Genomic DNA, 12,243 nt, shown 5'->3' on the forward strand with positions numbered 1-12,243 from the left:
TGGGGGGATTTCTTTCACAGAAATAAAAGTACTATTGCAAAAGGATGTTTAATATTTGTTGAATTTTTGTTGTGGCTAAAAACTGAGCACTATCCAAATGTCTAAATATGATTTAACCATATTATGAAGTATTACACAACTATCAAAAAGAAAACTTTTAATTGACTTCATGGAATGTCCACATGTTAAGGGAAAACAGAAACAAAAACTCCATGTTTGATCTTGTACACACAAGCCTAGAACACTAAGTTGATTTACCTCAAAGGAGCAGGGGTGGTTAAGTGATGGTGGTGGAGAAGATATTTTCCTGTTTTTCATATTACACCTTCCACCTGATGCGAAGAACTGACACTGGAAAAGACCCTGATACTGGGAAAGACTGAAGGCAGGAGGAGAAGGGTACGACAGAGGCTGAGATGTGGCATCACCCACACAATGGACATGAGTTTGAGCAAGCTCCAGGAGTTGGTGATGGACAGGGAAGCCTATAGTGCTGCAGTCCATAGGGTCGCAAAGTCGGACACGACTGAGCGACTGAACAGAACTCGACTTATTACAATTTGTACGATTTATGTAACACAACAAACTCAAGTACAAGGGAGAATTCGAAACCTTAGGGTTTGCCGACTGAGCCTCTGCACAACAAACTTAGTACTACTACCACCAGTTGTGGGGTGGTAGAAGAGGCGGAGCCTTTCTGTAATGTGTCTAAGCCACGCCCACTTTACCCGCCAGTCGTTTCTCACGTGTGCCCTGGAAGGATCTTCCTTGACGCATGCGTACGCCCCTGAGTTTTGCAGCCTTTGTAGGGCGCCCTGCGGCTTTGGGTTTGACCCCATCAGGCTACCGTCGCGGCGACCGGAACGGCACCTCAGGCTTGCTTCCGGCGTGTTTTTTTTTTTTTCCCTCGCTTCCCCTTCCCTCCCTCACGCTTCTTCCCCTCCCCCTGCTCCCTTTTCCCTTTGATTTCGTTCTTTCCTACCGAGGCCGACCCCTGCGTCGTGAGTCTGGGGTCTGGTTGGTGAGAAAGAGCCATCTTTAGCTGAAAGCGGGGAGGTGTGGGAAATACTGTTAATTGAGGTATTTGGAGACCAAGGGCTTGTATGGAATGTTTTGTTTGTTGTAAGAGGTCGAGCGAGGGTGGCAAGGAAGTCTTCCCCGGAGACTAGCGGGGGCGGTGTTGAACTGGATTTGCGGGTGGGTGGGACGCCCCCCTAAAATGGGTAGCGCGGGGGTGGGGCGGCGTGTGGGCAAAAGAAAAATGGAGGCAGTGAGAACTGGCACTGGGGTCGCACGGCATTCTGGCTTCAGTTTTGATTTAACCGTTTGATCAAAAAAGCAGTTAACACCAGTGTGTGTTTTTTGTGCGAGTATTTGAATGGTCTGTTTGGGTAGCCACCTTTTATTCCCAAATTATTTTATTTCATTTTACTTTGGGAAAACCTTTTTTGCTGCAAGCTTTTGTGTACTTAAGTGTCTTTCAACGTGAAAGCAAAGTGGTGTAAGGAGAAAAGTAAAGAGAAAACAACGAATTAGGGAGTTGTAAACCAAACCTTCCCCTCCAGGTGGGGATATTTGCTCAAATTAGCATAGCGTGCAAAGGTTTATCTCATTAGTCACGGAACACAGGTCACAGAAATATCTACCTCAATAAATTGCTTCTTTTCAGTTTCCTAAAACATTATTTTTGGTAGCTCCCTGTTGCATGATATATGTCCTCCATGCCCTGTCAAACTTTTTCGTTTTATTCAGGCCTATAGTCTACAGCCTATAGGAGTTGAGAACTCTACAAAATCTCAGCTTCAGACACTGGAAACTGGGGGATTGGTGGGGGTGGGGAGGGTGGGTTGACATGGAATCAAACCTAACTACATATATCTGAATATCAAGTAGCCGAGTAGGAATGAGTTTTATTAGGGGACTGAAATTCTCTCTTGTGGTTATGATCACTCCAAAAGTAATTTTAGTTTCCTGCTCCATGTAGAGGACAGCAGTATGTCCTCCCTCCCTGGGTGCATTGGTTTGGCAGCAGCAACAGCAGCAGTGGAGTCTGAAGAAATTGCAGAGCTGCAACAGTCCGTGGTTGAGGAGCTGGGTATCTCAATGGAGGAGCTTAGACAGTTCATTGATGAAGAACTGGAAAAGATGGACTGTGTACAGCAGCGCAAGAAGCAACTAGCAGAGTTGGAGACTTGGGTAATACAGAAGGAATCTGAGGTGGCCCATGTTGACCAACTCTTTGATGATGCATCCAGGTAAGAACCACATAGGAAATAGGAGTAAATCTGCCCATTGGCAGACATTTTAAAAATTGTTCATGACATTGTACTTTAGAAGGTACAGACATGTAGAACCTTGCTCTTCCTCAAAGGTTAAGGACCAGAATCTGACTGCATGGTCATCATATAGTGTTCATCTATCAGTGGTTAATATATGATCAGCAGTAGGGGAGTCCCAAGTCTTGGGTCCCTTCTGCTTCTTTATCCTACACTCTTACTTCAGAACAGTTGTTTTGTTTTCTTACTAGAATCATCTAGGGAGTGCATATTGTGAAGATTTGCTGTTTTATGTAACTGTGAAGCTTTAACAAGTTCATTGAACCGTATTTCTACTCTAAACCCCCAGAAGAGTTGTTTCTTGTGCCCTACTTGTCACTTAGAATGTATTTTCAAATAACAAAAGGTAAATAATGAAGTTGAAAGGACCATGCTTTGAACTTATTTTGGATTTTTCAAGAAACCACAATTTAAATATTTTTCTATAGGATAAGCCTCCTAAATTCAAAACAGAGGCACTTTGGAATATGGTCTGTTTAAATAGGGGTCAGTATATAGTTAAATATATATAAATAATAGTGGCTTTTCCCCCTGCTTCTGCTGGCTTTGACCTTTTCTACATGTGTTCCAATATTAGGGCAGTGACTAACTGTGAGTCTTTGGTGAAGGACTTTTATTCCAAACTGGGACTACAATACCGGGACAGCAGCTCTGAAGATGAAGCTTCCCGGCCTACAGAAATAATTGAGATTCCTGATGAAGACGATGATGTCCTCAGTATTGATTCAGGTAAGAGATGAGTCTGTGGACTGGAAAGCCTCAGGATTGAAACTGAAACATGGGAAGATGAGCAGATAGAAGATAAGAGAGGAGAAACCAGTCTCACTAACTTCATATTCCTAACTTTTGGACTTGTCTTTTACAGAAAAAAAAAAACAGAAGATTATTAGTGTCATGGATCTTCCCTACCTGCTACTTCCTGATTTAATTATTCTCCTTTCCCCATTCTGTATAATCTGTATTCTAAATTTCCTTGCTTTTTTTAATAGATGGCATTCAACATATGTATATATGTATCTCAAAGCAGATTGTTTGGTTTTGTGTATTCTTTAACAATTTTTAAGGTATAATTTACATACTGTAAAATTCACCCACTTTAAGTGTACAAGTTGAGTTTTAGTGAATAATTTTATAGTACAGCAGTCTTCACCCCAATCCAGTTTTAGAACTCTTGCATCACCCCAGAAATTTCCCTCATGCATGTTTGTCATTAGTCTGCATTGTCACCCCCTGGCAACCACTGATCTGCTTGCTTTCTCTGTGAAGTTTTTGCCTGTTATAGAAATTTCCTAATAAGTAGGGTCACAGTATGTCATCTATTATGTCTACCTTCTGTCGTTTAACATAATGTGTTTGAGGTTCATCCCTGTTACATTTATCAGTAGTTTGTTCCTTTTTTGTTGAATAACATTCCACTGTATGGATATCCACATGTTTTTTATCCATTCCTCAGTTGATAAACGTTTAGGTTGTTTCCAGTTTGGAGCCATTATGAATAATGTTGCTATGAACATTTGTGTGGAAGTTTTAATGTCCATGTTTTGTTTCATGTCTTTTGGATATTACGCCCAAGAGTAGAATTGCTAGGTCTTAAGGTAAATGTATGAGTTTTGAAGAAACTGAAACTGTTGTGTTTTCCAAAGTGACTGTATCATTTTACATTCCTGCTAGCACAGTATGGGAGACATCCTTGTCAATGACTGGTATTGTCAGTCATTTAGCCATTCTAGTGGGTGTGTGGCAGTATCATTCTGTGCAGGATCTTGGGCCACAGCAGTGATAGCCCGGAATCCTAACCATTAGACCACTGGGGGACTCCCTCACATTGTGATTGTAGTTTGTATGTTTCTAAAGACATTGAGCATCTTTTCACACTTATTTTCCATTTATTTATGTACTTTAGGCAACTATCTGTTCAGATCATTTTGCCTTTTTGAAAAAATTAGTTGTCTTTTTACTGTTGACTTTTCTAAGTCAATATATATGTCTTCTGACCTATTGTACTTTAAGTACTATTCATTTATTAGGTCTATTTTATAAACATTTTCTCCCAGATGTGGCCTTTTCATTTTCTTAATGACGTCTTTTGAAGAATAAAAATTCTTAAAGTAAGGATTGAGGGTAGTTGGTTGATTTGTTTCACTTAACGGCTATCTAGTTGTTTCACCACCACTTGTTGAAAAGACTATCCTTTCAGGATGCTTGTTGAAAGTCAGCTGACCATATATTTGAGGGTCACATTTCCCTGGTGGCTCAGATGGTAAAGTGTCTGCCTACAATGTGGGAGACCCGGGTTTAGTCCCTGGGTTGGGAAGATCTCCTGGAGAAGGAAATGGCGACCCACTCCAGTATTCTTGCCTGGGAAATCCCATGGACGGAGGAGCCTGTTAGGCTACAGTCCATGGGGTTGCAAAGAGTCGAACACGACTGAGTGACTTCACTTCACTTGATCTAAATGTTTATTTAAAAAAAAAAAAAGTTTATTTTTTACCAGCACCACACTGTCTTAATTACTGTAGGTTGACAGTAAATATTAAAATCACTTTGTGAAAATCCTCCAAATTCATTTATATTTCATATATAGTCCAAATAAATTTTCTCATCAGCTTATCAATTTTCTGGAAGTTTTTTGTGGCTCCCTTAGAACTTTCTATATATTAGATCATGCTTTCTGCAAATAGTCATTTTACTTCTTCCTTTCTAATCTAGATGTCCTTTTTCCCCCCTTGTTTTATTATGCTTGCTAGAACCTCCATTGTGATGCTGAAAAAAAGTTTTGAGAGCAGACATCCTTTTCTTATTCCTGATTTTGACAGGAAAACATTTTATCTTATTAGATAGTAATTATGGTGTACGATGTAGGTATCCTTTATCAGATTGATGGAAGTTGCTTCTATTCCGATTTTCCTGAAAGCTTTTATCATAACTGGATTCAGTTTTAGATTTTGTTAGCTCCTTTTTCTGTATTGTCCTCAGATGATCGTATGGCTTTTATCATTTATCCTATTAACAGAGTGTATTACAATAATTATTTTTTGGATATTAACCAATCTTTTGTTCCTGGAGTAAACCTCTCATCCCTGCCCCCACACTTTGTCTTAGTGTATAATCCTTTTAACATGTTGTTGTATTGGATTTGTAAATGTTTTAACAGTTTTTGCACATACATTTGAGGGCTGTTTGTAGTTTTGTAGTGATGTCTTTGGCTATAGCATCAAGGTAATATGGGCCTTACAAGATGAGTTGGGAAGTGTTCCTTCCTCTGAGTTGTGTGGGATGGTATTATTTCTTCCTTAAATGCTGATAAATTCAGCAATGAGACCATCTTGGCTTGGACTTTTCATGGAAAGCTTTTTTATAAATACGTTTTTAATTTGAAATCATTTTAGGTTTGTGGAAAAGTTGCAAAGGTAATAGACAGTTCCTGCATACCTGTCACCAGTTTCTTCTCATGTTAATGTTACCATGCTATATATTGGTCAAAACTGAGAAACAAACATTGGTACTTTCTTTTTATCTAAACTCCAGACTTCATTCCATTTCTGGTTTTTCTGTTCCAAGATCCAGTTCAACATATCACATTGTTATTTATTGTGGGAAGGCTTTTAATTACTAAATCCATTTTCTTTTTTTTAAATATACTTATTTTTATTTATTTATTTGCCTGCTCCGGGTCTTAGTTGTAGCACATGGGATTTTTAGTTGCTGCTTGTGGGATCTAGTTCCCTGGCCAGGGATCGAACCCAGGCCCCTACATCAAGAGCATGGAGTCTTTACCACTGGACCACCAGGGGAGCCCTCCATTTTCTTTACCTGATATATTTTAAGTTTTCTATTCCTTCTCAAGTTGGTTTTGTTCATTTGTGTCTTTCCAGGAATTTGTTCACTTTATCAAAGTTGTCTAAAGTATTGTCATAAAGTTGTTCATAGTATTCCCTTATGATCCTTTTAATTTCTGTAGGTTCTGTAGTGATGTCCCTTTCATTCCTGATAGGGTTTTTTGGATCTTGTTTTTTTGTTTCTTGGTTAATCTAGCTACTGGTTTAATCAATTTTTGTTCTTTTGTAAGGAACCAGGGTTGGGAGTTCATTGATTTATTTTTGCTACTCTTTTTCTGTTACCTGTTTCATTGATTTCTACTCTGATCTTTATTATTTTCTTCCTTCCACTTTTTTTGGGTTTGGTTTGCTTTTCTTTTTCTTTTTTTAGTTTCTGTCCTTTTTTAAAATATATGTTTGTTTATTTTGGCTGCACCAGGTTTTAGTTGCGGCACACAGGATCTTTGATCTTTGTTGTGGCATAGTACTCTTGATTGTGGCATGTGGGATCTAGTTCCCTCACCAGGGAGCGAACCCAGGCCCCCTGCATTGTGAGTTCTTAGTCTTAGCCATTGGACCACCAGGGGAGTCCCTCCTTAAAGTAGAAGCTGAGACTATTGACTCTAGACCTTTCTTCCTTCCTGGTATAAACATTTAAAGCTATAAATTTCCCTCTAAGCATTGCTTTACTGCGTCTCATAAGTTTTTTATGTTGAGTTTTAATGTTCGTGTACCTCATAAATTTTAATTTCCTTTGTGATTTTCTTTCTTTGACCTTGGGTTAATCAGGCACACTTGTGTCCTCTTTGCATGTGCATATTTTAATAGTCACCCAAGAATATATAGAGAATTTACCTGAAGCCTGAGTGTGGCGCTCTCATTTTAAGAATCTCCTTGTTAAATCCCTGACTGGTTTGCTGCTCACTCTAAGCAAGAGCTACAACCTCAGACTAGCAAAGCTCCTTGTTCGTGCTCGTACCTTGATGTTGAAGATACAGTTTTTGCCCACCATGCTGGCGGTGGAGCAGGGATGGCAGCTGCCCCAGGAAAGGGATCCATGGACTCCCACTTTTGTCACCATCAGGTTTAGTAGTTTTTCAGAAATAAATACTTAGCAATCTATTGTTTGCCTTTGGACAGTTTCCAGCATCCTGAAATTATTTTTTTTTGGCCATTTTGTCCAGTTTTATACTTGTTTTCTGCATAGGGGGATTGTCCATTATTGTCTCATCAGTATCACCGGAAGTGCTGTAGTTTTGCATATATTCAAACTAGGTAAATGGAATCTTAGTCATTGCATGCGTTCTTCGATGACTTCATTAGTATCATGCTGGTGTATGGTGCTTGGTACAGTTGCTGCAATATGGTGCTCCATTATGTGAATGTGCCAGTTTATCTGTCTCCTAACAATTGACATTTCATTTGTTTTTAAGTTCTTCTGCAATTATAAATAATGCTCTAAATATTCTTGTACATGATCCTTGATGCACATGTGCAAGAATCTTTTTAGGATCTCGTAGGATACTGTAAGACTGGAGTTGCTGGTTCTTTGGATGTGGAATTTTCAACCTTACTGGATAATTAATGACCAAACAGCTTTCCAAAGTGGTTGTCCGAATTTATATTTATACCACCAGTGACTGCGAGTGGCCCATGTTCCACATCCTTGACAGCACGTGGTATTGTCATTTTAAAGTTCGATTTCTCTGTTTACTCATGGACTTGAGAATCTTTTCATGTGTGAGTTATCTGTAGTTTTTCTTTGAAATGTCTGTTCATGTCTCTTGCTCATTCACTCAACTGTATGTTTGGTGTTTTTTTTTTTTTACTTCAGGGAGTCTTCTTGTTATTCCTGTAATTATAATTCCTAATCCTTTGCAGTTATAAAATAGACATATTACTCCAAGCTTATGTTTTGTCTTTACTTTTTATGTTATTTGCTAATAAACAGAAGTTGTAACTTTTAACACTTTCTTTTATGGTCATTGCTTTTTATATCTTTACTGCCCTGAATCGACAAAGTTGTTTTTTTTTTTTTTTTTTTTTTTGACAAAGATCTTTTACATTACCTTTGAAAGTTTCATTGTTTTGTGTTTCACATTTAAGTTTTTAATCTAACTGGAATATATTTTTTGTGCAATATTTGAGGTATTTTCTTTTTTTCATATTGTTCTTAAATAATTCTCCAGCACCATTATTGAAATGAGCTACCTCTCACTGATTCACATTGCTTCAGTCAGTTCTATTCAGGCTCTCAGTTGTGTCTGACTCTTTGTGACCCCCGTGGACTGCAGCACTCCAGGCTTCCCTGTCCATCACCAACTCCTGGATTTACTCAAACTCATGTCCATTGAGTCAGTGATGCCATCCAGTCATCTCATCCTCTGTCGTCCCCTTCTCCTCCCACCTTCAATCTTTCCCAGCCTCAGGGTCTTTTCACATGAATCAGTTCTTTGCGTCAGGTGGGCATGAGTATTGGAATCTCAACTTTAGCATCAGTCCTTCCAATGAATATTCAGGACTGATTTCCTTTAGGATGGACTGGTTGGATCTCCTTGTTTTCCAAGAGACTGTCAAGAGTCTTCTCCAACAGCACAGTTCAAAAGCATCAGTTCTTCAGCGCTCAGCTTTCTTTATAGCCCAACTCTCACATCCATACATGTGAAAATGAAGTGAAGTTGCTCAGTTATGTCCATCTCTTTGTGACTCCATGGGCTGTAGCCTACCAGGCTTCTCCATCCATGAGATTTTCCAGGCAAGGGTACTGGAGTGGGTTGCCATTTACTGGAAAAACCACAGCTTTGACTAGATGGACTTTTGTTGGTGAAGTAATGTCTCTACTACTCTATCATAAATTATTTCCATATATATCTATGGGTTTGTTCCTGGATTTTCTGTTTCATTGGTGTACCATTTCTTACTAAGTCAACTCTCTACTGTCCATCCCTTACTTTATAAGTTTTTCTATTTGTTAACTCTAATAAGTTCACTTTCTCATTCTTCACAGATGTCTTGGTTCTTTTTCACCTGTTTTGCTTATATTTATATTTGAGAGTTAGCTTTTCATGTTCCCCTATTTCCCCCCCACACACCACTAAAAACCCGAGAACTATAGACATTATCAAAATGTCAGTGTCAGTTGACATTATCAGATTATCAATATAGGAATAGTTGATAACTTTCATAGTATTTAAATCTCCCACACAAAGATCATGTATTTAGTCCTTAACATTTTTCATTAAGGTTGATTGATTTTCTCCACAGAAAGCTTGCACTAACTTTAAAAAAAAAACTATATTTCTAAATAGCTTTGGTAGTATATAGACATGTAGTTGACTTTTGCATATAGACTTTTTATCTTGACAATCGCACTAAGTTTTTATTTTATTTTTGGTCATTTACATTGCTTTCCATTTATTTATTTTTGCTACTTTTCCCTCCCAGTTTTATTGAGATATAGTTGATAATATAGTATTTAAGGTGTAAGACATAATAATTTGATATATATGTTTATTGCAAAATGATTATCACCATTGCCCTCCATTTTTAAATGTTATAAATCTCTAAAACTTAACTGTACAATACAGTAGCCACCATCCACTTGGCTATTTAAATTATGTGAAATGTGAAAATTCCTAGTGGTCCGGTGTTTAGGATGCTGAATTTCCACTGTGGACAACTTGGGTTCAGTCCCTAGTCAGGGAACTAAGATCCTGCAAACTACATGGCAGGGCCAAAAATTAAAAAATTATGTGAAATGTGAAGTCTAGTATTTTCGAGAATGGATGAGTAACTCTTAAAACTTAATAATAAAAAGACAGTTTTCTATGTATAGGTCTTTTGTTTCTTTAGGTAGATATACTCCAAAGTATTTTATTCTTTTTGTTGCAATGGTGAATGGTATTGTTTCCTTAATTTCTCTTTCTGTTTTCTCATTGTTAGTGTATAGGAATGCAAGGGATTTCTGTGTGTTAATTTTATATCCTGCAACTTTACTATATTCATTGATTAGCTCTAGTAATTTTCTGGTAGAGTCTTTAGGGTTTTCTGTGTAGAGGATCATATCATCTGCAAACAGAGTTTCACTTCTTTTCCTATCTGGATTCCTTTTACTTCTTTTTCTGCTCTGATTGCTGTGGCCAACACTTCCAAAACTATGTTGAATAGTAGTGGTGAGAGTGGGCACCCTTGTCTTGCTCCTGATTTTAGGGGAAATGCTTTCAGTTTTTCACCGTTGAGGGTAATGCTAGCTGTGGGTTTGTCATATATAGCTTTTATTATGTTGAGATATGTTCCTTCTATTCCTGCTTTCTGGAGAGTTTTAATCATAAATGGGTGTTGAATTTTGTCAAAGGCTTTTTCTGCATCTATTGAGATAATCATATGGTTTTTATCTTTCAATTTGTTAATGTGGTGTATTACATTGATTGATTTGTGGATATTAAAGAATCCTTGCATTCCTGGGATAAAGCCCACTTGGTCATGGTGTATGATTTTTTTAATATGTTGTTGGATTGTTTGCTAGAATTTTGTTAAGGATTTTTGCATCTATGTTCTTCAGTGATATTGGCCTGTAGTTTTCTTTTTTTGTGGCATCTTTGTCTGGTTTTGGAATTAGGGTGATGGTGGCTTCATAGAATGAGTTTGGAAGTTTACCTTCTTCTGCAATTTTCTGGAAGAGTTTGAGTAAGATAGGTGTTAGCTCTTCTCTAAATTTTTGGTAGAATTTGACCAGATCTGAAAGAGACACGTGCACCCCAATGTTCATTGCAGCACTGTTTATAATAGCCAGGACATGGAAGCAACCCAGATGCCCATCAGCAGATGAATGGATGAGGAAGCTGTGGTACATATACACCATGGACTATTACTCAGCCATTAAAAAGAATTCATTTGAATCAGTTCTAATGAGATGGATGAAACTGGAGCCCATTATACAGAGTGAAGTAAGCCAGAAAGATAAAGAACCTTACAGCATACTAACACATATATATGGAATTTAGAAAGATGGTAATGATAACCCTATATGCAAAACAGAAAAAGAGACACAGATGTACAGAACAGACTTTTAGACTCTGTGGGAGAAGGCGAGGGTGGGATGTTTCAAGAGAATAGCATCGAAACATGTATATTATCTGGGGTGAAACAGATCACCAGCCCAGGCTGGATGCATGAGACAAGTGCTCGGACCTGGTGCACTGGAAGACCCAGAGGGATTGGGTGGAGAGGGAGGTGGGAGGGGGGGGATCGGGATGGGGAATACATGTAAATCCATGGCTGATTCATGTCAATGTATGACAAAAACCACTACAATATTGTAAAGTAATTAGCCTCCAATGAATAAAAATAAATGGAATAAAATAATAATAATAATAAAAAGACAAATAACACATTTAAAAACAGGCAAAATATTTGAATAGATGCTTCTTCAAAGAAGATATGTAAATGACTAATAAATCTATGAAATGATGTTTAACATCATTAGCTATTAAGAAAAAAGATAGTAATATAAGTATTGGTAAGGGTGTGGAGAAATTGGAACCCTCTAAAATTGCTGATGGGAATGCAAAATAGTACAGCCACTTTGGACAAGTCTTTCAATTCACTAAAAGGTTAAACACTGAGTTACTTTATGGCCTGGCAGTTCTACTCCTAACCATAATCCAAGAGAAATGACAACATATACCCACATAAAAACTCATATATAGGGACTTCCTGGTGGTCCAGCAGTTAAGAATCCTCCTGCTAATGCAAGGGACATGGGTTTGATCCCTGGTCTAGGAACTAAGATCCCACATGCCTTGGGGCAACCAGGCCTGTGTGCTGCACCCTGCTGAGCCTGCAGCTACTGAAGCCTAAGCACCCTAGAGCCAGTGTTCTTCAACAAAAGAAGCTACCACTTGGAGAAGCCCATACACCACAATTAGGGAGTAGTGCCCGCCTACTGCAACTAGAGAAAGAGAAAGCTTGTGCATCACAATGAAAACCCAGCACAGCCAGAAATAATTTTTTAAATTATTTTTGAAAACTCATATACAAATGTGCCTATCAACGTTATTCATAACAGCCAAAAAGTGTAAATAACACAA

General features: G+C 38.2%; 1 protein-coding gene across 4 annotated transcripts in view; it reads left to right on the forward strand.

The window, feature by feature from the left end:
* Positions 1-866: 866 nt before the first annotated feature.
* Positions 867-12,243, forward strand: part of SETDB1 (SET domain bifurcated histone lysine methyltransferase 1) — a 30,855-nt gene continuing 19,478 nt past the window's right edge. For 2 of the 4 annotated variants that reach the window (XM_020912213.2, XM_020912217.2), the window contains exons 1-3: positions 867-1,001; positions 1,985-2,255; positions 2,914-3,065. In XM_020912213.2, the coding sequence (XP_020767872.1) occupies positions 1,996-2,255; positions 2,914-3,065 (412 nt within the window). In that variant the 5' untranslated portion in view covers positions 867-1,001; positions 1,985-1,995. Of the gene's footprint in view, positions 1,081-1,984; positions 2,256-2,913; positions 3,066-12,243 lie in introns of all 4 variants that reach the window. The other 2 variants (XM_020912228.2, XM_020912232.2) reach the window with 2 other exon arrangements.

This window comes from Odocoileus virginianus, chromosome 5 (genome assembly GCF_023699985.2).
Source record: "Odocoileus virginianus isolate 20LAN1187 ecotype Illinois chromosome 5, Ovbor_1.2, whole genome shotgun sequence".
NCBI classification, from domain to species: domain Eukaryota; kingdom Metazoa; phylum Chordata; class Mammalia; order Artiodactyla; family Cervidae; genus Odocoileus; species Odocoileus virginianus.